The sequence below is a fragment of the Danio rerio genome, chromosome 22 (assembly GCF_052040795.2).
Source record: "Danio rerio strain M-AB ecotype USA chromosome 22, GRCz13ab, whole genome shotgun sequence".
Lineage (NCBI taxonomy): Eukaryota > Metazoa > Chordata > Actinopteri > Cypriniformes > Danionidae > Danio > Danio rerio.
In genome coordinates, this window is record NC_141042.1 from 28,296,384 (window position 1) to 28,322,913 (window position 26,530).

Sequence of the window (26,530 nt, forward strand, 5' to 3'; positions counted from 1 at the left end):
TAAAGCTTTCAGTTTGTTACCTAACAGATGAAAAACCTAAGCAAAAATTGGTGTTGCATAATTGGTGTTCGTAATGCATAATACTATAAATAAACAAGGTGATTAAAGAACCTTTCTTTTGGCTAACTATTGCCATTTACAGTTTTTCCTTAAACAAAGCGATAGATAGATAGATAGATAGATAGATAGATAGATAGATAGATAGATAGATGCCAATTTCATTCAGTACAAAAAATAAGATTTTACTTAAAATGTACTTTATTTAAGTGTATATTTTTTTTGCAATCAATTACACTTTTTTCCCTTACCTTGCATTGGTGTTACATAAAGGGACAGTTCACAAAAAAGGAAAATTTACTCACCCCCAAATGCTTTCAAATCTAACAGTATAGAAGATATTTTGAACAAAGGTGAAAACCTGTAACATTGTCTTCCATCTTATTCTACTAAACGTGTAGTAAGTAACCATAGTTTTGTAAGACACATAACCTGTAAGGTCAAGCACATAAAGATTAGACAGGCCCACAAACAGATCCGCAGGCAATGTTTGCAGTTGGTTTCTGGTCAGACTGAGATACCGTAGATGGGAGAAGATCTTCAGGTCATCAGATGATATGGAGCTCAAATTACTGAAATGAACACGAAGGTCTGTGGTGTTTCCTGGAAAAACTTTACTGGGTAGCTGTTTTAAGTTAACATGAAGACAAATGACTATGACCTTATCATTTTCAAGGAGTTGTCTGCATTTTCCTTGATGTAAAATGCCATTCTGTATCTGAGAAAAAAGGCTGAGCAGAACTGTAAGAGTTAAAAAATAATATTTGCTCATATCTATGAGCAAGATGCAACAGAAGTACAAATGTATGGATTCTAGTTAAAACCTCAATCGCTTGATGCCTCAGCCTTATATTTAGCATGTGTAACTGATCCTGCTTTAATAAATCACATTGAATACATTTGTCAATATGCAAACAAGGGTTTTCCAGGTCCACATGTGCATCAAAGTTTTGTGTAACACTGGACTTTTATCATTAAATTCTTGTAAGTCATTCACAACAAATCATAAGATGTTTTTTTTTATCCATGACAAGTGAAAATAATATCAGCATACGTTACATTTTACATTTAAAATAGCATTTTTATTGCCCCCTCTAAAAACATCACAATAAAAAAAGCTTCATTTTATTAAGTAATCACGATTATACAGAGACCTAGAAGGGACGTGATGGTGGGGAAAAATGGGTGGGAGAAAAAAAAGGACAGTGATAGGAAAATATAATTTTGAAAAGTTTTTCCCTCGCAAAGGTATTGTGTGTTCCCTCGCAAAACTGTTGTTCCACTAACACACTCTGTTATTGATTAAAGTTACCATAGCTATTAAGTAAAAAGAAAATGAATCTCTCATTTTGTTTTGTTTTATAACAGTGGTGTCACTGTAAGAATGCACAAATCTATAATGAAAGCATTCCATTACTTTAGTAACTGTTTGTGCTCATTTAAGAGAAAATTAGTCGTGTTGACAATAAAACACGCAGAATAAACATGTTTACATATTAAGTGTGTTTGTCTGTTTAAACACACACCAAAATCCCAAAACGTCCGGCAGTTTAGCTCCTCTTTAAATGGCGTATACAGAAGCTGAGCTGGGATCAGTTTTTCATACGGAGCGCATCCATCAGTCAGCAATTATACATAATATCCTATCATTCAGTTTTTCTCCCACCCATTTTTCCTCCAACACCATGTTCCATCAGTCTGCACTATGCATACAAATTTGTCACAGCATTAAATAAAATGTGCATATTTGCATCATGATATCAGTCTTCAATAATGCATAGAGCAGACGTAATGCTTATTGAAGGTGTTCTTCAAAATAACAGATGACAAAAATATAATCTGTGCCACTAAATATTTGTTTTTCTGAACAAAAATAGATATAATACTTGAGTATATAAATTCTGATGATCACGTAATTATCATTCATTTGCTCTTGGAAACACACTTAAACATCCAGTCACACTTACTAACAACCCTATAAGGAGTCCGAAAATAACCTCTGACCTCTAACCTCTGGCTTAGAAGACACTTTTTGACAAACTGTATAGTATAGGAAGACACAAACACTCTACTCTTAAAATTAAAACTAGATACTTTAGGTGATTTATGGCTTGTGCTGTATTTAAATATCATATACTGTACCGTCCCCTTCCCCAGTCATTTATATTGTGGTGTTTGGCACTTGGATGTCCTGCCATTTGCCCAAACGAACACTATGACATTTTCCGCTTTCATAGACCCCAGATGGATGATCACCTATCCGGCCTTCACCAAGGTTAGCTGAAATTAAGAGAGAGGAGATGGAGGTCTCTCGTAAGACACGGCTTTCGAAAAGGATGACATGAGACTCTGCTGGGTAGCTGCATTGGTTTACTAACACTAGTTTAGGTCTGTAATTTCTTAGCATCTTCATAAGGGTGGTCTTGTTTTACATGGTGAAAAAGGTCATGGTGTTGCCTGCTTTTGATGACACAATTCGTCTGCTCAGTTTGCAGTGCACGTTGCTCTGTTTTGCATCGGATAGCAAAAAACGAAGTAGCTCATGAAGTCTAGTGACATTTCTTGTCAACAGTGTCTGTGATTCTGACCTTTTTTACCTTATTTCTTTCTTACTCATTTAAGTGCAATTAACACTGTATGGCTGTAAACTTGTACGGCGTGCGGGCCGTGCGGCATCTGGCAGGGCAGGCTGCAAAATGCTTGCGCAACGTTACGCATAGTGCGTAAATATTATCGAGCAATTATCGAACTGTCATTATCGTTTTATTGAAAAATTGTATATATTGGATAATTATCGATATCGAATTATCGCCCAGCCCTACCCTGTACATATGTTTGTTATATAAAGTAAACTGATATAGTAGGAAGGCTATTTGCCAAAAAAAATTCAAAAATGATTTCTTATTGAAAAAGTGAGATAAAAAAAACACACAAAAGGGCGAATAAAATTAAAAGGTAGGAAAATCTAAGAAAAAAGGCAAAGAATAAAGATTATTTCAGAACATCAACTATTACTGGATCTTTTAACAGATTGTGGTAAAAAAAAAACACTACATCCTAATTTATAGAAAACAAGCCTCATGTGTAGAAACAAGCTCCGTTTACTTGGTTGAAAATAATATAATATAAAATAAAATATAATATTCACAGCTTAGATAGGATTCGATGGCAATATTATGGAATTAAAAGAGAAAGCCTGCATTGTTAGTGGAATGTTTTTTAGTACTAAGGATTCAGATGCAAACAGAGAAGAGAACAAGCAGCCAAACATGTGAAGATGAGCAGAAAAGAGATGCAGTGCACTGTACTTACTGTCCACACATTTACACCAGTAGTGAAGGTGAAAGGTCAGTGAAGAATGATACGAAGCATTGGGCCAGGGCTACAAAAGGTTAGCGGTATCATTGTAAGCTATTGAGATCTTTACAGCCAAGTCTACAAACATGACACTACACTATGTTTACCTCAATTAAAAGCAGTAGTTCACCCAAAAATGACAATGCCAAATTGATTTGCTGACTTTCTTTATGTTTAGTGAGGTGTTTGTTTTTTAAAGTGACCACAACTCCTTGCACAACATTACAGTGAGCTGTCTATACAAGTACATTTTTGGATGAACTTTTCTCTTATTTTGAGATATGTATCTATATATGAGCAATTAATCAGAGCAACAATAATAACAGTGCAGTGATACACTTTTTTTGTTTAAAGCTGAGCAGAAGAGTTCAGACAGAAGTGCATGCACTATGCAGAAAAGTAAAAAAGATTTATTGTTCAGAAAGGGACTTTACATGAATTGGCATGAATTAGGCATTTAATTTTTCATGGAAGAGCTTTGACTAATGAAAAAAAGAAAAGAAAGTTTTTAGCATTACATAAGTAGAATGTTTTCAATTAATGATAATTATTTTTATATTTAACAAAACAAATGCTTATTTCAGCGGTTGATCAGAAAGTTTTTTTGCATCATTTTTGCAATTGGTTAAAATGCTGAGTCATGCAAATTGTAACTAATAAAGCACGATAAACATTCAAATGTTTTAAACTGTTAAATTATAATCCTTTTTCATTACTATTGTAGAACTACAAATAAACATGTTTTAGAATGAAATGGAATATATTTGGCACACAAAATGAGGTAATGGCAAAGAGCTGAATGGCAAATGATGAATAAATTAAGCTATTTCTCTTTTTATCCAATAAAACATCAAGTGCTAGTAATAGATTTCAAACATTGCTTTAGATGAAGTCTTTTAACTATATCCTCCAATTATACTATATTTCATTATAACCTAAAGGCCCCAGTATACATCAACAGAAATTGATGTTGTCATTTTGAGCAAAAGTTTGCATCCGTTGGTAAAAACCTTTAAACTGTCATTGCCTGGTCCCATTTTACGAAGGTGGTGCTTTAGAGCTCCGCCTTTTTTAACAGGTTAATCTTCTTCAGCTCATTTGTTCTGCTAAGTGTATTGAGGCCAATACTATCCAACAAATTCAAAATAAAGGTTCTAAAAAGTTTTGCACAGATTTTGCATTAAAAATTAACCATTGTTGGTTCCCCAAAGAACCTTTTAGTTTAATTAACGCTTTTCTCAGCGAGAATTCAAGATATTCAATGATATTTAAGATTATCAATTATATTTTTTCACTGTAATGAAACCTTTATGGAATGGATATTAAAAGCTGTTCATGGAACCGTCTATGCCAATATAGAAGCTTTATTTTTCAGACTAAAAGAGCTGCTTTACAGTGGAAGAGTAATTTTATTAGGAGAAGATTTTATCATGTTTGATACTTAAAAAGCTTAATACTTAAAGTATTTGATTAAACTGCTATAAACATGATGGGACTCCACATGACTAGATTGCTGAAAACTGCTGTTTTGTCACCACAGTCATTTTTGTTAACGTTTATTTAGTTATTACTGTTAGAAAAAAATTGCACAGCACATATTTACATATTCATCTAAACATCACTGAGGCGTGTTGATGATGTCAAGATGTTCACAAACAGTAAACAATGGCTCAGGAATTTCGAACTTATTTTTTCTTCTAAACAAGAACAAAACATCTTTTATATCAGGGCATTAAAGGTATAGTTTTTTCAAAAATGAAAATTCTGTCAATATCAGTTTTAAATCTATATCAGTATCTTTCTTCTATTAAACACAAAAGAAGGTATTTTGAAGAAAGTACCCATTTACTAATAAAGTATTTGTTTTTCCCTACTATGTCTGCCAACGGCTACCAATTTACAGCATTCTTCAAACTGTCTTCTTTTGTGTTGAACAGTAGAGAGACACATGTTTGGAATAAGTTGGGTGAGTGAAAGCGTCTCCTCCTCACCTGTTCTTGCTGGAGGGCTGCTGTCGTGTAGAGTGCACTTTGATGGCTGCTTCGTGTGAAAGTCTGGGTGAAGACTGAGCGAGGCGACGCTGAGGGGAAAGGGCAGTGGGTGTTGCCTCTGAGGGCACATCGGATATGGCTATGCTGGACGAGTGGGCGATAGAGGGTTTACGCGGAACCCTCTTGAGCAGCCGACTGACCCACTTCTTCTGCTCCTCTGTGGAGTTTGCCAGCAGCAGCATCTCTTTCGCTGTAGACATGTCGTAATTCACTGGAGGACAAAAACCAAAAAACAGATTCTTTTCAGAGTTCAAAATTCCATGTGTTAATATGCATTTTCAAAAGCTTCAGTTTATATCAACAATTTTATAACAAGCATTTTTTAGCAAGCAATTAAATCAATCTAAAGTGACAGTAAATACATTAAAATGTTACAAAAATCTAAATCCAGTAAAATTCAGCTCTATTTAATGTCTTTTAAAAAGCTTCTAACAGTTTCCACTGGAATATTTAGTAGCACAACTGTTTTCAGCATTGATAATAAAATATTTCATAAACATCATAGTAGTATTTTGATTTATGAAAAATACAAAGTACGTAAATATAAAATGAAGGATCATGCAACATTGAAAAAACAAATGCTGACAATTCAGTTTTGACATCACAGGAGTAAATTAACATTAACACAAATAAAAAAATACATTCAAATATTTTAAAATATTATTGGCTGAAATATGCCACAATTTGTTTGGTGTTAATACATTTTTGATCAAATACTTTTTTTTCCATGTAGTAATAAAATATATCAATATAAATATATGATATATTATTTTATATCCCATGCAAAATAAGCAAATTACTAATTTGTAAAAAAAGAAGCAATTCACATTATTATGTGTATAAATATTATTTGATTATATACATGCAGCCTTGCTAACGTCAAGAGACTTAAAATAACAGTAGAATAAAAGTAGAATATTTCAGTTATGACTAATATCCATAAATACCCGCTTACAGTGCTCAGCATATACGAGTATACCCCCCCCCCCATTTTTTTCTATATGACGCTTTACAATATTATATTTGTGCATATACATTAGTTTAATCAGTACTGAAGACAAATCTGGAGCTTATCTAACAAATAACTGACAACAATGGTTCAAAAATTAGTACCACAAATTTATATGTTAGGAATTTTTTCAAAAATAGCAAAATACAGAGAAACCAAAAATATATGCAATTTTGTTGAAATGTCGTAGTTTGTAGTTGTTGTAAAATGTTGTAGTTTTTTTTTAAATGTATTATCTTTCCATTTCTAAAGACATTCTGTGACTAAAATATTATTTTAATAAATACATCTGTCTATTAAATCTGTTTTGTTGAAATGTACCATTATATATTACCCATATTCACTGAGAAATCGATAAAAATATTCATTTTCAAAATGGAGTGTACTCATTTATGCTGAGCATTGTTTGTCTATAATTAGTTTATATGTACTTTTAATGATATATAAAAATTATTATTTCTTACATTTATATTTATTTAATTGTTAATTAATAACATTCATTTATGAAATTATATTAGATTTTGCCTTGCATCCAGACAAATATTTTAACATTCTAAGTTTAATCAGCTACAGTAAAGTAAAAAGAGTTTGTTGTGCCTTTCTGAGTGTGATCTCCTATCCTCTATCTGCAGCGAGGACCTCTTCTTTGCGATCGATGTGGCCTTTATGCTACTTGACTCTGCAGCATCTGCACTCGATAGCTGGCTGAGGTCTAAAGACGTGCCATAGGGGTCGTGGACAGACCTCGCAGCTCTAGGGGAAGTGTTAAAGCATTAGAACAAACTCGTGACCCTTGTGTGGGATACACAGCGACCTCTCAGCCACAGATAACGACTCCACGGCCAGCTCCTCTTTCTTGCTCTCTCCTTCATTCGCATATAGTTTCTGCACACAGAAGAAAAGTTCAAATGAGAGATGCCAACATTTAGTTGCTTAATTTGAGGTGCAAGTGGCTTATGCTCAAATGAAATAAGGGAGCATGAGCTTATGCTTGGAGAAACAGAATGAAGCATCAGCTTACTGTCCGGGGGTGTGGTGTTGTATTCTGTGTTTGTGTCTATTGTGGAAAGCATTAAAAATGGCTTATTATCTGAAATGGTTTAGCATATCATCTATCCCAAGAGGTACATTTAGCTCATGAATATTTAATACCTAAATACTGATTATTCATGGAAGGACAGATAACGACAGATAAAGTGGCTGATAAATAACATGTCATTCTATTCTCTAGACCAGCTTTTCTTACGCTCTGTGTACGCTGGTGTTTCAGTAAAACTTTCTCTTTCTCCAGGGATCTCAGGTTGTCTTCCGCCTCCTGTCTCGCATTCACCTACAACAACAGCAACAAAGAGACCATTTGACAAACCTGCACTTTGTTTCCGAATGCCTCCGAGTTAAGGGCTTTTGTTGGATGAATGGATAATACAATATGTCTTACTTCTTCTTCAAGATCTTTGGACAATTTCTCCAGCCGTGATTTGCTGTTCTGTTGAGATACAACATAATTAGTTTGTAGGAATTACATCTGTTTTAAATACATATATTTGATGTTTTAAATTTGCTATACACTGTTGGAATGATCTTCCCATTTCCACTCGGATTCTGGATACACTGGCTTCCTTCAAACAACAACTAAAAACCCATCTCTTCAGAGAACACCAGAACCCCTGGTAAATAATACCAAAACAACCTAGAAGCAAATTTTCCTTCTCTCCCTCTCTGTAAAAAAATAAAATAAAAAAATAATGAAAACTTCTACTCTAGCACTAAAATTTTCTGAGCAAACAAGTTACTTTGAATAAATAGCACTTCATGTTGAATCGCTGAATACCTACTCAATTCTTTGGACAAAAGTGTCTGTTAAATGACTCTGGTTAATGGTTAATAGTTTTGTGCCATTAAAACATCCATCGTATACTGCACTACTCTAAGCAAGTGTCGATTTTTTGTTCTAGAAAACAAATAAACAGGACACATTAAAACTTAGACAAAATATAGAGGTTTTTATACAAGATTAATATTTTACAGTAGTTTTTACATTAAATATTAGAAATTTTAAGTTTTATTATTATTATTATTATTATTATTATTATTATTTTATATATAAGAAAACACAGACAAAACATGAAATGAATGTATTCAGAATAATGTACTACTTATGTAATGTAAAAAAAAAAAACATTCCCATTTAAACTGTGATGATATTACTTTTTAAAATAGCCAACAAACCTCATATGAGTGCCATTGTATGTTGTCCTGCATGTATGTCTTTGTTACCGGCATTTATTTTCCAGTTATTCCTTTGCTTGCAAGCCTCTTCTCCAGGTTGTTGGACTACGTGCACAAAACACATGAAAAAAAAAAACATTAACAGAAAAACAACCTAATGCCAGTTGTTTGTTTGATTCTATTAAAAGCAGCAAATATCTAAAGAATGCAGTGAAACACTTCAGTTATGCCGGGTATCGCCTACAAACAGAGCGATTGTAGATAACTCTGCTGCAGGAGAAATCACATCAGCTATTTTAGAAAGCTAAGTGCTAATTTTGTGCCACATGCAATTATAAAGCAGCTATTATAAACGTGTCCTGCCCTAGTATGCACCCTACAGTTCTAATCTCCTTCACTTTACTGGGATATTTATTTCTCCCCAAAAATTAAATTTGCTCTTAATTTACTCATCCTCAACCCATCCAAGGTTCGGATGACTTTTCTTGTTAGCCTAGCAAAGAGGATTTAGCTCGTTGGTGATTATTAAAATGTAAGTCAAGGCTAGTAGTAAATAGGGGTGTACCAGATCACAGTTGATCCGTGATATGTACGGATCACAACCCACGGTTCGAAACACAAGTGGCCCACGGATTAATAATTGTTTTTACTTGTAGATTAATCCTAAATTTGTAACTACCACAGAGAGATTGCCTCTCGCGTCATTCAAATCACATGTATGAAAGCATTTAGGCTTTCCTGTAAAATATAATGATGACTTAAGTTAAAGGTGTTTGCTGTAACTAATTGTTTAGCCTGCATTAATGTATTCGGTGTGACTTGCATGATAAATTAAAAGATCAACAAACACGCAACAGATTATAAATGATGGGGATTTGCATATGTTTAATAATCCTTTTAGTCACTACATTCAAATCTGAAAACGCAAAAATCAAGAAAGAGATTCAATCTCTTTTGAGGTAGTTATGGAGTTACAAACAGTCAAATAACACAGAAGTACTGGCATAACAACTTATAGTTTAGATAAAACCACTGATGTTTAAAATCACCGTCATATGCATTTAACGACACTCAAAAATAAAAGTTATAGGCAGCAATTACATTTTTTATCCAATAGGTAATGACAACCAGCCATTAAAAAATATGCCATTGAATAATTAAAATTTTTTTTGAGTAAATCATTTATTGAAAATAAGACAAAAAATAATTATGGGTTGTACAATTAGCGTTTTCAGCAACAGTTGTAGTAACAGTGAATTTTTCGTGCGATTTAAGATCAATTACACCACCAAAAAAATGAATACTCGGTTTGCCAAGGCTGAAAAAAAGGTAATAAAGTTCAGTTCTTGCACTAATTGAACATTCATTTTATACGACTTTAATTTATTATCTTGAGCTAAAGGTATAAATTTAGTTTTGTTTGTATTCATTTTCCTTTAGCTTAGTTTCTATTTCAGATGTCGCCACAGAAGAACGAACCAGCTATTCAAGCATAATGTTTAACGCTGCGGATGTCCTTCCAGCCACAACCCAGTATTGGGAAACACCCATACACACTTATTCACGAACACATTCAACAACTACGAACAATTTAGTTTATTCAATTCACCTTTAGCGCATGTCTTTGGACTGTGGGGGAAACCGGAGAACCCAGAGGAAGCCCACTTGAATATAAGTAGGACATGCAAACTCCACACAGAAATGCCAGCTGGAACTCAAACCAGCAACCTTCTTGTGTAAATCAACATTGCTAACCACTGAGCCACCATACTACCCATGTTTAGTCTGTATGGTACTGTTTTTTCTTAACGTGCCGTAGCCATTGACTTGCATTTTATTAATCAATATCATACAATCTTTTTGAATTTATACTTAAACTAGTAAACTGGAAAACTTAAACTAGTAAACCATTTAATGGTGAGTAAATGTTGACAGCATTTTCATTTTTGGGCGAAATATGCCTTCTACTAAACTAATGTTCTAAAGAAAAAGTCACCTACATCTTGGCGTGAGGCTGAGTAAATCAACAAGTATATTTTTATTTTTGGGTTAACCATCTCTTTAATTGACATGAAAAACATGTTCTATTTATCGTATATTACATTAGCAATTATTTAATATTACTATGAAAACTGCTATTACTAAAAACAATATGCACCTCTGTGTGGTTTAAGCCATGATCTTCAATGATATCCTCCTCTGAACACTTATTTTGTTGTGTTAACAATCTGAAAAACACCACAACTTTTTCATCCAACTTCACTTGTTTTCATCTTAAATTGAATTACAAAGCCTCAAAGTATAGAGTAAACACTGTACTGTGTTTCTAATCAGCCAATCTAATCAGCCAATCATATCGGCAGCACTTTAATAAATTTAAGCATGTAGACATGGTCAAGACGATTTGCTGCAGTTCAAACGAGCATCAGAATGTGGAGGAAAGGTGATTTAAGTGATTTTGAACGTGGCATGGTTTTTGGTTCCAAACGGGCTGGTCTGAGTATTTCAGAAACTGCTGATCTACTGGGATTTTCACGCACAACCACCTCTAGGGTTTATTGAACCGCAGTTCTGGGGGCACAAATGCCTTGTTGATGCCAGAGGTCAAAAGAGAATGACCAGACTGATTCCAGCTGATAGAAAGGCAACAGTAACTCAAATAACCACACGTTACAACCGAGGTATGCAGAAGAGCATATCTGAACGCACAACACATCCAACCATGAGGCGGATGGGCTACAGCAGCAGAAGACCACACTGGGTGCCACTCCTGTCATCTAAGAACAGGCAACTGGGGCTACAATTTACACAGGTTCACCAAAATTGGACAATAGACGATTGGAAAAGGAAAAACATTGCCTGGGCTGATAAGTCTCGATTTCTGCTGCAACATTCAGATGGTAGGTTCAGAATTTGGCATCAACAACATGAAAGCATGGATTCATTCTGCCTTGTATCAACGGTTCAGGCTGGTGGTGTAATGGTGTGGGTGATATTTTCTTAGCAAAATTGAAGCCAACTAGTACCAATTGAGCATTATATCAATGCCTCAGACTGGTTTCCTGGACATGACAATGAGTTCACTGTACTCAAATGGCCTCTTCAGTCACCAGATCTCAATCCAATAGTGGACCTTTGGGATATGATGGAAAAGGAGATTCACATCATGGATGTGCAGCCGACAAATCTGCAGCAACTTAGTGATTCTATCATGTTAGTATGGACCAAAATCTCTAAGGAATATTTTCAGTACCTTGTTGAATCTATGCCACGAAGAATTAAGGCAGTTCGGAAGGCAAAAGGAAGTTAAACCTGATACTAGTGAAGTGTACCTAATAAAGTGGCCAGTGAATATATACTGTATTATGTGACTAAATAATTTTGGATTTATGTTTTTTTCCTCTAATTATTCCATTTAGCATTTTTCATTATTTCCATCTCAGGTTTGTTTAAAGTTTATTTTATTTCCATTATTAAAGTTAAATTACTATTATGATGCAAAAAACACAATTGCATCACTACTACTGTATATATATATGTGTGGATATATGGATGGTATTACTACAAACCATCTGAATAAATAAACCATTGTGTATTGTATTTTTATTTATTATTCTTAATTTTTTTCCATTATCTTTTAATAATCTTTTAATCAGTTTTTCTTATTTGCGTACTTATTAAAACTAAGTGTGTTTGGGTTTTAGGTATATATTGTATACATGTATTACATTAATCACTTTAAGATTGTACTCATTGTTTATGTATTCTGCAATACTTTGGCAATACTTAACAGCTATGACTAGCTCTTTGGATTTGAATTCATTTAAAATAAACAATGATTTCAATAAGGAAATGTATTTAATGTGATTTTATTGTAGTAAAAAGTTACCTTTCTCTGTCTGCACCATAACAAAAGCACTCATTATTTTAGCGTTTCTGCACGTTTTATCAAGTCAAATTTAAGACATTTTAAGATCATTTTAGGACCATTATGAATGAGATTTTAGATCATACATGTCTAAACACTAGTGGTTTTTGGTTAATGGCCCGGTTGGACCAAGGAAATTGAAAAAGAAACACATGTAGTTATTTTTTTACCACATATTTTTATGTGTCAAAACAAGAAAACTCTAGTTGTATAGAATTTTTTTAACATGCCCTTTTTTAATTACAAGTTTAACATTGTTAAAAGTATATTTATTATGAAGAGAACTACACAAAAATGCAAAAATATATATTGTTTGCATTTGGTCCCAATTGATTGAGTATAATTCTTATTCAACCTAATGCGTTTCTGTTATAAACCCTTAAGTTTCATGCCTATTTATAAACTTAATATAAATTAAATGCCACTAATAGTGAGTCATATTTACATTGTGAAATGAATATCCAGTGTTTTTCTCACATAATAATATACTTACTATTAAAACTAATGTTTGTACAGGATAATAGACAGTTGGTTGAACTGCTTTTTTCTTGAAGAGCTCTGTTAACAAATTCAAGTAAAATCTACAGTAACTTACTGTAAATCAATTACAGCAAAAATACTGTATTTATATTTACAGCACCATTTATCTTATGGTATATGTACATACAGAATTGTATGTATTATCCTTACTGTAAAAAAAAATAGTCATTTTCATAAAGCAAATTTAAATTACAGTAACATACTGCATAAATGTCCTACAGTAAAATACAGTTCATTTTACAGTTAAATATTGTGTCATTTAGAAAAATCATTAACAGTGATAATAGTAACTTCTGGCATTATTTCTTTATATTTATGATATTATTTCATCAGTAGGGTAATTACTGAGCTACAAAGTTAATGAATAGGAGAAACAGGATATGCTGAAATAGTGAATACTAAATAGTACGGTTATATTAGGCTATCATTGCATTTACGTGCATATTAATGAAACATTTTGGGTAAAATGATAATGTATTTCATTTTCAGCTTTTCTGATACAACTTTAGTCTAAAATCCTTCAGTAAAATGAGATATGCAAACAGATTTTTAATTTTCAATCGACAGCCCAGATGGCTTTTGGTGAACTGTCTTTCCATTACAGAATCACCACATTTAAGATCTGTTCTCTTTAAAAATATGTGATCTTCACAGCCTAATATATATTTAATAAAAAGTGGGTCTCAGACCAGACAAGAAGCACTGCATGAAATTACATTTAAAATAAACATGAAAATTTATTTTAGCTCAGAATTTTAAACAGAGTTTCTGTGCTAGCCTGCTGGTACTGACGATGCTAGCGGTTCCATACAATAGACTATCGTCTCGTTTTATGCTTGAACAACTAAACGAATGCTTACGTTAATTTAACTGATTGTAATTTAACTACATTACAATGTTTATGCTGTAAAAGCAACCTTATAAATTTTTTAATAATCACAGAAATCTTTCATCGGAAATTTACTGTTGGCTGAAAAACTCTAGCTGTGCAATATACCCCAGTATTCAGTTTTCTATTTTAAAAAAGTGCACTGAACATGTAGTTTTTATATCGTTTGGTGCATTGACCATTTGTGTAAGCAGTTTTATATAACATGAAAATAATAAAATATTATAGTCAATTACAATAAATAATAATAAAATAAAAAGTGTAGCAAATCCATAGTAAATTTGTGGTAACCTTGGTTTAGCTACAATAACTTTTTAAAATGTTTATATATTGGGGTTTTTGTTTTTGGTGAATGTTCATTTTAAATTATTATCAAATTACTGTGGACAAGTGTGTAAGGATGTGCAATCATTTCTCTTTTAACAGATGAGAAGGAGAAAGTGAAAGAAAAGAGAAAGAAGAAAAAGAAGAGCAAGGTTGCTTCTTTCATCAGAGCTGCTCTACGATGGTTCTGCTTCTCTCCTAGTAATGAGCCGTTCACACTTTCCTCATCTCATGGTAAATTATGGTTTTTGCATCTCAATGTTTTCTAGACTATAATGTCATTTATAAACTGTATTTTTACTCCCCTTTATTTGGAGTTTAACATCTACTTGAAAATGACTTTGTAATGCAAACTGCAATCATTTGTCTTAACAGATTCTGAGACTGAGATCTATGAAAAGATGATTGTGGAAGAGGAAGAAGTGAAGGAGATAATGCAGGAGGAGAATTGGTGGAGATGAAAAAGGAGGAGATGGAAGAAGAGGAGGAGGTGGTGGTGATGGTGGACAAAGAGAAAGATAACACAAAGCAAGAGAAGACAAATGAGGAGGAGGAGGAGGAGGAGGAGGAGGAGAAAAGTGGGGAGGAGAAGGTGGTGGAGAAAAAGGAAGAAGGGAAGGAGATAATGCAGAATGAGATTGTGGTGGAGAATAAGGAGCGGGGGATGAAAAAGAAGAAGATGGTGGTGGTGGTAGTGGTGGTGATGGTGGAGAAAAAGAAAGAAAGAAAGATACCAGCACCCGACTAACAGAGGAGGAGTTCTTGAGGAGGAAAATGGAGGAGGAGAAGGTGGTGGAGAAAAAGGAAGAAGGGAAACAAATAATGCAGAAGGAAGAGGTGCTGGAGAAGGAGGAGGAGGTGATGAAAGAGGCGAAGGTGGTGGTGGAGATAAAGAAAAGTAAGAACGATACCAGCACCCGACTGTCAGAGAAGGAGTTCTGGAGATGGAAAATTAAGAAGGATGAGGAAGAAAAGAGCTTGCATGAACGCGTCGCCAGAAGGCTATCAGTGGCAAAGTTTCTGATTGAGCAAATAAAGGAGGAGGAGGACAAGATGAAAGCTGAGGAGGAGAAAAATGAGGAGGACATAAAATACATTGAAACGGAGGAGGAGGAGGAGGAGAAAGAGAAAGTGAAGAAGAGGAGAAGGAGAAGGCGGCCAAGGAAAAACTGCAAGGTGGAAGAGGAGGAGATGGAAGGAAAGGAAAGTGAGGAGGTGGAGAATCACATTGAGGAGAAAGAGCAAATGAATGACATTGAAAAGGAGGAGGAGGAGGTGAAGGTCAAGAAAAGGAAAAGGAGGCAGCAGCCAAGAAAAAACTGCATGTTAGAAGAAGTGGAGGAGATGGAAGGAAAGGAAAGTGAGGATGTGGAGAATCACATTGAGGAGAAAGAGACAATACATGACATTGAAAAGGAGGAGGAGGAGGAGGTGAAGAAAAGGAGAATGAGGAGGCGGCCAAGAAAAAACTGCATGTTGGAAGAAGAGGAGGAGATGAAGGAAAGAAAAGCGAGGAGGTGGAGAATCACATTGAGGAGAAAGAGCAAATCAATGACATTAAAAAGGAGGAGGAGGAGGTGGTGAAGGTGAAGAAAAGGAGGAGGAGGCGGCCAAGAAAAAAACTGCATGTTAGCAGAAGTGGAGGAGATGGAAGGAAAGAAAAGTGAGGAGGTTGAGGAGCACATGGAGGAGAAAGAGACAATAAATGACATTGAAAGGGAAGACAAGGAGGAGGTGTTGAAGAAAAAGTAACATGAACAAGGAAGACAAAGAACAAAGTAGAGGAGTAGAGACATACTGTATGTGGAGAATAAGGGTGAACAACATTGTACAAATTCAATAAAAATGTGTTTTGTACAATACTGTAGGTGCTGTGTGTTGTGTTCATCTGCTTAATTCTCTGTTTCAAAAGTACTGAATTTTGTTTGTTTAAAGAAAATGTTTATTTATATTTAGATTGAACATAAATGAAAACATATATAATGTAGCAAAATGGTTTTGTATAGTTTAGTTTCTATGTATGTGTGTATCACATTTACAAAACAAATATATATAATACACACACATATATAATGTCAAACTTATATTTTTCATGTGATTAATCTGCCCAGCACTAATACAGTAAACCTACAGATCCTGGAGTCTGACCTTTAAGATTTATATTGCAATTCAGATTTTTTTGTTTAGAATTGTTAAAGTCGAATAATTCAGATAATTGCTATCTTTCCGAGGCAGAAACAAGCTTCCATAGAAACCACTTTATCTCATCACATCTTTAAATGATGAAAATCCATTAATAATCTATTAAATTTTACTTCTATCTAATTCTAACTTAATGAAATCTTAGTTTACCATCAAGACTAAAGACTTTTAGTGCAGGTCTCTTGTCGCTACGTTTTTTATTACCCTACAGTTGCACAAACTGAAATTATGAATTGAAAATAAGTCCATTGGAAATGTTTAAGTAGCAAAAACTGCCAATCTCACACAAACATACACACACACACACACACACACACTTCAGACTAGCAAGAGGTGGTTTTTCAGGCAATTCAAAAAAGCTATTTATCCGCTAAAGAATAGAAAAAAAGTTTTAGCTGCACTGTAAAAAATGTAATGACAAAAAGTCAAGACAACAAATATTTTGATGTTGCTTTAACATATTTTAATATAATAACATTTTTAAAGTTATAAAAAGTTTAACTCAATAATTGTAATCTATTTGATTGATGCAAGTTGAGATGACTAGAAAAGTTAATTTGACTCAACTGAACCATATAAGGCAGTAGGAATAGTTTTAGTGTAGACTTGAGACCACCCGAGAAATCAATGACAAAACTGTGAAATGTGTTAAAAGCGGATTACTTCAAATTAATTTATTATATATTATTTCAGTCAATATCTGTCAGTTTTTGGGTTTGAGTTTTACAACAACCTCTGGTGGTTCATTAATTGTGCTTCTTTGTCTACAGCTACATCAATTTCTAATTGATTATTTATTTAAGAAACATTTTGTCACTTAGATTTTTTATTTATTTTATGTCAATTGCACATTTGCAATCATTTGACTCTAAAAGGAAACATTTCTGACAAAACTGTAAAAATGTTGTAGAACAAAACACACATACACAAAATTTATAAATAAGTGACAGTACAAAACAGCACAATGTTGCAGCAGATAAAAAAGTAATATCGTTATTAATATTATTATTATTTTTAATTCTTTAAAGTATAAACAAGCAGAGGGTTGAAGCCAAAAACACAAAAATAAAATGAATTAATAAAAACAAAAGAACAAAAAAATGCAGAGTGATATTACAGTGCAAAAAATGTGCACAGAATAAAATGCTCAATAAAATAAAAGACTAATGTTGTAGATTAAACACAATAAAGTAAATAAAATAATTTAAAACACTTTTAAAAAATAATTTAAAAAACTAATAAAATTTGAAAATAATGAAATGTTTGGTTTATTTAATACGGTGCACACACAAAAACTGCAAGAGCAATGTAGCAATACATGGCATGCAAAGCTGACTTTCTTTGTCATTTAAAGTGTAGCATGAGAGTGTGAGGTGAATGTTTGCATGTGTGTGGAGAAAAAAGTAGGAGGAAATTCAGAAAATTAAAAAGCTGTGCTTCCAAAATCCTCATATCCATAATATCCGCAAATACATAACTTAACTCGAAAACAACATTGAAAGATTACACTTTTACCAACAAGCACATGCATAAAATGTAGATAACAAGCCATGACCCCCAGATCAGCCACACTGACTTACTGTCTCGTATGGTGTCGAAGGTCCACTGATCGTTCTTGAAGAAGGGGTGACATTTTATTTCATCCACAAGCCTCACCTCCCTAAACATAACAAAACACTGGTCAGCAAAACAAACAGAAGCGCTAATCCGTTAAATGACCATACAACAGGAACATCCAACAGCACAGCATGGAGGAGTGGAGCAGTCAGAAAGACATCCAAAAATAAGGACCGTTCACCTCACCTTCCTTTCACTTCATCTGCATTGAGAGGGTGCAGCAGTTTGGACTGCCACGTGTGGGACATTGATGCCTGAATGCAAAGGGAGGAGTGTGTGTGTGTGTATACATGAAAACACTGAGAGAAAACATTAAGCCTCTCTCTGTATGTTAGATCAGGAATGCTTGTATTTGGGCATGTGAGGGAGGAGAAAGAGGGAAGGAGAAAAGAGGAATTCAGATGGAAGTTGTCAGGCTGGAGGGTGAACGTCCATGAAGCTGACATGTAGTAAAAGCAGTAGGAGATGAAATTAACATTTTATTAGGGACTTTATTTATAAAGAGTTTTTAAAGGCATAACATGAATAAAGATCAGCTTGTATGTTGTCTTTAAATTTAATCTAATTTAATTCAGTTAAATTGTTGCTATGGCTTAGTAAGTTTTTTTTTTTTGGGCAATTTGGTGCTTAAGAAATATTTCTTGTGATAATTATTATTATTAAGAATTATATGTATATTTTAAGAATTTTTCTAAAACCATTAAAAGAAAAAAAATCTTATTTACCATAGACCTTTAAAAAATATGGAACATTTCATATGATTACACTGATAAAAGTATTTATTTATATTTTAGGTATCTGTAGTAATCAGGCTAAGATTATATTAACATTGTTGTATTTTGTCGAATATACATATAATTTACTAATTCAATCAATCAGAACACTACAAAGAGTCAACAACAACACTGGATTGTACAAAACTGTGTGTCAATTATACAGGGCTGCAAAATGATGAGAAAAAAATAATTGATTATCTTGAATGGTTTAATAAATATTATAAATTTTTTATAGCCAACATTTGTGTTTGGGGAAATGGATCATTATATTCTGGCTACAGAGACAACATATGTTTTTCCATCACATTAGCTGAGAATAAACTAAGCAAAAACTGCTATTTTTTTCTCACTGAAGCTGCTAAATTAATCTCCTTTTTTTCTGTGCCTTGTAATTTATGGCAAGAAAACTTTACTGTTTTCAGTGATAACAAATCTTAGGTACTCTGTATTTACATCATATATGTTATAAACTACAAAAGAAATCTGATCAAAATGTGTAAAATATTGTCCAGAAAATGTACTTTTTTTTTACAGTGAAACAAATTTCAAATTGAAAAAATAATAAATTAATTTCACTACCAGCCAACCTCTAAAAACAAACAAGTAAGGGTTTGTGTCTAGTAAAAGCAGTAGGACATGAAAGTTTTATGAAAGACTTATTTTATGAAGAGCTTTTAAAAGCACAATATTAATATAGACTTGTAGGATCTCCTTAAATTAAATAAAAAAATATATGATTTGGTGTTTAAGAAATATTCCTCAAGATTTTCATTTTGGAAAAAAGTGTTTCTAAAATCATTCAGAAAAAAAAAAATCCAACTGACCACAAACTTTTACAAAATAGGGAAAATTTAATATGATAACAAATCTAAGATACCCTGTGATTACATTAAATACGTTATAAACAGGGCTTGACAATAACACCCGCCAAATGGGGGTAGATTTCAGCCGTGGCGGGTTAGACAGCCACTCCCACTAGCCAGTTGGCTGTGATACATGTATTTACAGTACATAAGAATATTGTTTTTAAGTGTCAACTGTGAATAAAAAGTGTATGTATATAGCTATATTTTGTTTGCTTTACACATTATTTAAAATGTGTTTCAAAGAAAATAATTAGTTCGGTGCAGCCAAAGAAAAACTTAGCAAATCCTTAGTGTCGAGCCCTGAAAACTTATGTGAAATAAACTATTAATAAAAATAAAATAAAATTAATTGCATTGCGACACTTTAAAAATCACATCCCATGTACTCATGCTCATTGAGCAAGGTCATAAACAACACACAAAAAATGGTAAATGAACAAGGAGGCATGTGGACACAAAGTATAAATCAAGTAAAGTTAGCATGTCAAATTCAAATTTATAAATATAAAATATATTTTAAAATTAAATTAAATTAAATTGTGGCTAGTGAAAATGGCGAGTGGCTAGTAATGTTGGAAAACTCCTAGCCACTGTGGCTGGTGATCAAAAAAGGTAATGTCAAACCCAGGTTATAAACTCCAAAAATCTCATCATGTGTGTCCTAAAAATTAGCTTTTTTTATTTTATTTTATTTTTTTACAGTAGAGTTAATTTCAAATTGACAAAAAAAAAAAATTATGTTACAAGCCAACCTCTAAAAACAAACAAGTAAGGGTATGTTAAGCGAGTAAGAGTCTGAACTTTACAAGAAAAAAAGACTCAAATCAAGCTTTCATTTTCTCAGTCTCACCTACTACTCAGAAAGGCACAGATGAGGTGTTTGGCATCCTTTGACATTTCAATATCATCTGGGAAAGTTAGGCTGTTCTTGTGATCCATGATCTTTCCATATGTGCCCACCAGAGACTCGAAATAAAATGAAGTGTCGCCTTCCCAGATCGACAGAAGAAAACATTTGATTATGAGAACACTGAAATAAAATTACAAGAGATGCATATGAAGCTGACACTACTCACCCACTAGAAGCTCATAAATGAAAACACCAACAGACCACCAGTCACACTCGCATCCGTAATAACCAGTCCCTCCTTGCGAAATTAAAACCTCTGGAGAAATGTAATCAGGTGTCCCAACAGCAGTCACAGCGTACCATACCAGTCTAAACACACATGTAGACACATGGATATAATCATTACTGGCTGAGTTAATGTAGCTGAAATAAAAGTATGTTTAAAATTTAAATTATTTACACAATTCATATTCATTCAATTCAAGGACTGCACTGTATAATCTAGCCACAAGATAGCAGCACTAACAACTATCATCACCGAATGGAGGATTTCTGTAACGTACGTTAATGATTGTTTAAACACATTTGCTGCAATGTGTGAGGTGATAATTGTAAATCTCTACACTACAAAATCTAAAAGAAACTCTCTCATTCTCAGTCATGTTCAGAACATGTGAACACACCAACTACTGGTGTATGATATTTATAATTTTCAATAAAATTGTAATTGTATAGTGAGCTGGCATTACAGAGAGCTTTATTCAATTGAGAAAAACAAACAAAATCACGTCCTGAGAGTCCAGAAACGTTTAAAACTATTGGAAAGCAGTCCCAATGACAAATAGGTGGGTTAAAAATATTCCTTTATGGGGTTTTGTTTATAAAATATGTAAGATTTAGTGAAATAATACAAGTAAGTTAACACAAGCAGGCTTTCCTGAACATCCATTAAAACACAATAATGTGAGTTCTGTTCAACAGATCAACAGAAAATACCAAACAAAGCTGAAGCACAAAATGTGCATCTTAGAGCAAGAGTTTGTGTGTGTGTGTGTGTGTGTGTGTGTGTGTGTGTGTTTTGAACTTCAATCTGTTTTAAATAAATCATCAACAAAAAACAGTCACTAATTGCTTCGGTTCTAAATTAATCAGCCATTTTGAATAAATTGTTTGAATAAATGTTCATTGAATAACTTATCAAAGCAGAATAAATTCAAAATCCCACACTTCCCTTATATAAAGTTTGTGAAAAACAGCATGTGACCTTGTACATCCGAATTAGTAATTAAGACGTAGGGGCAACACTGTGGCTCAGTGATTAGCACTGTCGCCTCACAGTAACTAGGTCGCTGGTTCGAGCCCCGGCAGGGCCAGTTGGAATTTCTCTGTGGAGTTTGCTTTTTCTCCCCATGTCCAAAGACATGCATTACAGATGAATTGAATAAACCAAATTGGCCACTGTGTATGTTTAAAGGAGTGTGTATTGGTTTTTCCCAGTACTGGGTTGCAGCTGGAAGGGCTGAATGATTGAATGATTGAATGAATCAGGAGGCAAAAAGTACCAGAATTATCAATTACTGAAGTGTGAAATTAATTCATTTACTATCCTATGAGGCCTGATGACGAAAGGTTAACATGAGGTGACAACAACGTCAATGCAACAGCCTGAATTTCATTCTCACTTCCACTATTCTATTTTATTATTGTCAAGACACAACTTAGAACTTAAATGAAGTACCGATTTAGATAGTAGCCTACCATTTTTGAAAAGGAGTAAGAGACTTGCTGTGACCTACAGTAGTGGTGTCACCTAGTGGTCATATCTATTAATCCACTTCAGGCCTAAACTAGCCAAGGAATCAGCACATAATTACACTAAGCAAAATATTTTTCAATGAAATTATCAAAAAAAGGAGAGAAACATTTTTGTTAGTATCAAACCCCCTTAAAAGACACTTCTAATGCACTTATCACACACCGAGTCCATCTTCATGCATGTGCCAAAGTCTGCAAGTTTGAGGTGTCCATTGCGGTCCAGCAGCAGGTTGAATGGATGAGAATGGATGAGAATGGATGGCGTCAAGTGCCAGCACCACTTCTGCCGTATAGAATTGAGCCCATTCCTTTGGGATGTCATAGTTGTTGGTCAGAGTCACCAGATCTCCACCTGGCATGAACTCCATCACCAAATAAAGGTACTTTTCATGTTGGAATGCACAGCACAGCTACTGTATGTGGACAGAGAGATAGAGTGGTGAAAAGAGAATTCACAATATATTTCAGTAATTAATACCAGTGAAATTTAACAATACTCCATTTCAATTGCAGCAACCCAGCTAAATTAAATAATAAGTAATGTGATATTAAACACAGACTTTATTTAACCGTTTGAATATTTATTTCAGAATTTAAATACTGGTATTAAAGAACTTTTAATGCTATCAATTACAGAATGTAAATAATAAATTTAAAATATAAAAATTATAAATGTAATATTAAATGACATTTTAAGTATGAACATATACATACACAAAAACAGTTGTGTCAAGCAATTAATCATAATTAATCAAACCCAAAATTTAAATTTGCATCTTCATAACATGTACATCATTTTTTATATGTATTTATAATTTGATGTAGATATAAATATTTCATATAAAGATATAAATTAACATTTTCTCAAATATATACATTTCTGTGTGTATGTATATGCTAAATATATACATTCAACAAAAATATATTTTGTAAATACAAACTTAATTTTCATGTGATTAAGCATTTGACAGCACTAATAAAAATACAACTAGCAACAAGTTATAGCTATTTAAATGATGTTATATTTAAAATCAAGTTTAATTTTCTTTGTTTTGGTTAGTTAACATTAACATTACAGCAGCAGAAATATTAGGCTTCAAGGTCTAATGAACAGGTCTGTAGTTTTTGTCATCCTTATTTTCATGAGTTCATAACTAACTGACTACAATATGGGCATGTGCATCCTGTGAAATACAAGAGTTCAAAAACAGCCAGTCAAGACTATTTTCTCAGTCAGGTTTACATTTTACTATTTATACTATTTTATACTATTTAAGTGAAGTACTAGTAGTTTTAGTAATTTAACATTATTATTTTTTAATCTTTTACCGGCCCATGCCTAATCCCAAACCAGGGCTTTTTAAAAAGTACAAATTATTGTACCAAGGCTGCGTTTAATGGGTAATACTGTATATTTTGCCAAATTAAATACCAAAAGAGAATTACACATTAAGCTCTATTTTAGGATCACAGTGGAACCCCAAAAATAAACAAATTTTGTTCAAAAATAGTTCATAGGTTTAAAATAATCCAATTTTTCAACAGGATGTGTCATTACAGTAAATGACATTGACCAGAGATGAATGCCCTCTGCTGACCAAAATCAGACATTCTTTAAATTAATTTTCTTTTACAACGTTAATACTGTCCCTATCCTCCAAACTTGATTTGATCACTTATTTCACATTTAATTTCCTAAACTAGCATTTTATAATACTATAGCTTATACAATACCCATAATGAGTACAACCTGAAATATTTCTCAGAAAATACCTTGCTTTTAAATTATTTAGTTTCCTATAGAATGCAATATTTGTGGAAATCTGGCTTACTCCAATGATGCAGAGGTCAGTACAACATGCTAATTGAAACTATTCTAACAAAATGATTTAGCTGATTTTGTTCTAAATATACACAATAGATGTTTTCTCTAATAATTCAAACATTTTTTTATTTTTTATTTACATGTTTAATCTTTTTTTTTTTTTTACTTGTTATATTGTAGAAACTGATCTAATATTTGCCCCAGGTTTCACTTACAAAGCTTTAGGCTTGTTCAAGACTAAAGTGCATGCTTGAGTTGTCTAAATTAAAATTTGCTGAGAGATATCTTAAAATAGCCTACATCAGTTTTATAGATTTCTCTCAAGATGCACAAAGATAATGTTTTTTTTTTTTCTAAATAATGTCTATTAAATATGCTTAAATAATTAAACAAGGCCTAGACCTGGGCTGCCCTTTGTGAAACCACTAATAATCATTATTCCCTTATAGACTAAGTTAGTGTTCTCCTTGATCCCAAGCTCTGTGGCAGCAATTTCAGAAATGTTTCTTGCCCTTTATGTGTTCAGGTGTTTGACAAATAATTTTATCGTCATGAAAAATTCTCTTTCCGTGCAAACGCAGCCAATGCCATAGATAAGTTACGCCAAAAGCAGAGTCGCAGTGCCATGGATTACCAGACAACAACGCATACAAACGTCCACCCAACATACCTGAGGGCAAATTCAGTGTTGTTTCTAGGGTCGAGAAAAACAAGCTCTTTCTGTTGAAGGAAGATGCCAGCAGGAAGACTTTCCAGACGGTTCCCGCTCATAAACACCTGCTGAAGGTTACCGATGAAACCTGAAGGGTCCAGGAATTTGAGTCTATCGTTTTCTCTTTGGCTCTTCAGGAGACCTCGCGGGAAACTCGTCGTTGAGTTAAAATACACAAACAGAAGAGCAGTTTACTCGTTTTCCAAATATTTAGGCTAGTGTTACTTGACCAATTGTTTATTTAGCGTAAATCACTAAAAAAAAACTAATAATCATTTTAAAAACAAAAAGAATGTCTAAGCAAACATCCAAATTTAGTATTTCATTTAAAAATGATAACGTTTGACTTAGTTATACCAGAATATATATTGTATGTGTCTATACTATGTTATAATTGTTATGTAGCCTAAAACGTTGTTTTTAAAGTTTGCTCCTTAGAATGGTTTGACGGCCTGACTTGATCGCCAACACTGACATCTAGCGGTTGGTTTCTGTAATACATTAAATAAAATGTACAAAGTCAAACTGATGACAGACAAATAACTTTATCAGTTTACTGGTAAAAGTCCCTAATTAGTTATATTTTGTGCAAGCAGACCTTCGAAAATATGTTTTCTGCCATTTTCCAAGTAGTTTCCATGATAAGTCTAAAAACCATTTTAGGTTGCCAGTAGGCTACATTTAGCATGAGTTATAGTCAGAGAACATTGAATAGAAGTTATTCATTCATTCATTCATTCATTCATTTTCTAGTCAGCTTAGTCCCTTTATTAAGGGTCGCAACAGCGGAATGAACCGCCAAATTATCCAGCAAGTTTTTACGCAGCAAATGCCCTTCCAGCCACAACCCATCTCTGGGAAACATCCACACACATACTGTACTCATACACCACGGACAATTAAGCCTACCCAATTCTCCTGTACTGCATGTCTTTGGACTGTGGGGGAAACCAGAGCACCCGGAGGAAACCCACGCGCCAAGGCTCGAACCAGCGACCCAACGACCTTCTTGCTGTGAGGCGACAGCACTACCTACTGTACCACTGCTTCGCCCTGAATAGAGGTTATATTTATATTATTATAAGCGGCGGACATTAGATTGGTTCATAGTATGTCATCATACTAAGACACTGATAATTATGACCCATTTGAGCCGGGATTTAGCTATTCCCAGTGTCTTAAAAATACAAATGTGTTGCCAAGTTGATGTTTACATCTGAAGGCTCTTCAAAAATCTGCTCATTCTATAAATAGAAAGAACACTGGGGTCGTCTAATAATAGAAAAAATAACTATTTCAGAAAAGAACTTTGAAGGCTGTTCAAAAATAATATCTAACATAATTGTAAACAATGTGGGATATATGTGAGCATCAGGGGATTATTTCCAAGCATTCTCATGTAGAGAGCCAGAGATAATTGCGTAATATTGTTTTTAAAGTCCCAGATGAAATGAAGCATGAACACTAATGAACACAGACTTTG

At 33.5% G+C, this 26,530-nt stretch overlaps 1 protein-coding gene and 1 pseudogene across 2 annotated transcripts; one reads left to right on the forward strand and one right to left on the reverse strand.

Annotated features, from left to right (window-relative positions):
* Positions 1 to 240: 240 nt before the first annotated feature.
* On the reverse strand, positions 241 to 26,100 carry LOC103909610 (rho-associated protein kinase 2). 2 transcript variants are annotated; one of them, XM_087304491.1, is made up of 12 exons: positions 25,957 to 26,100; positions 25,006 to 25,538; positions 22,674 to 22,923; positions 20,922 to 21,064; positions 20,696 to 20,834; positions 18,167 to 18,246; positions 8,704 to 8,808; positions 7,913 to 7,960; positions 7,721 to 7,804; positions 7,072 to 7,359; positions 5,406 to 5,676; positions 241 to 2,337 (listed from the first exon to the last, which is right to left on the reverse strand). In XM_087304491.1, the coding sequence occupies exons 7-10, from the start codon at positions 8,755 to 8,757 to the stop codon at positions 7,240 to 7,242; spliced, it is 306 nt and encodes a 101-aa protein (XP_087160617.1). In that variant the 5' UTR covers positions 8,758 to 8,808; positions 18,167 to 18,246; positions 20,696 to 20,834; positions 20,922 to 21,064; positions 22,674 to 22,923; positions 25,006 to 25,538; positions 25,957 to 26,100; the 3' UTR covers positions 241 to 2,337; positions 5,406 to 5,676; positions 7,072 to 7,239. The 2 variants fall into 2 exon arrangements, with proteins under 2 accessions (XP_087160617.1, XP_087160616.1); XM_087304490.1 differs by having other exon boundaries at positions 22,674 to 22,920; positions 25,006 to 26,100.
* On the forward strand, positions 8,930 to 15,968 carry LOC147838541 (uncharacterized; annotated as a pseudogene).
* Positions 26,101 to 26,530: the final 430 nt, after the last annotated feature.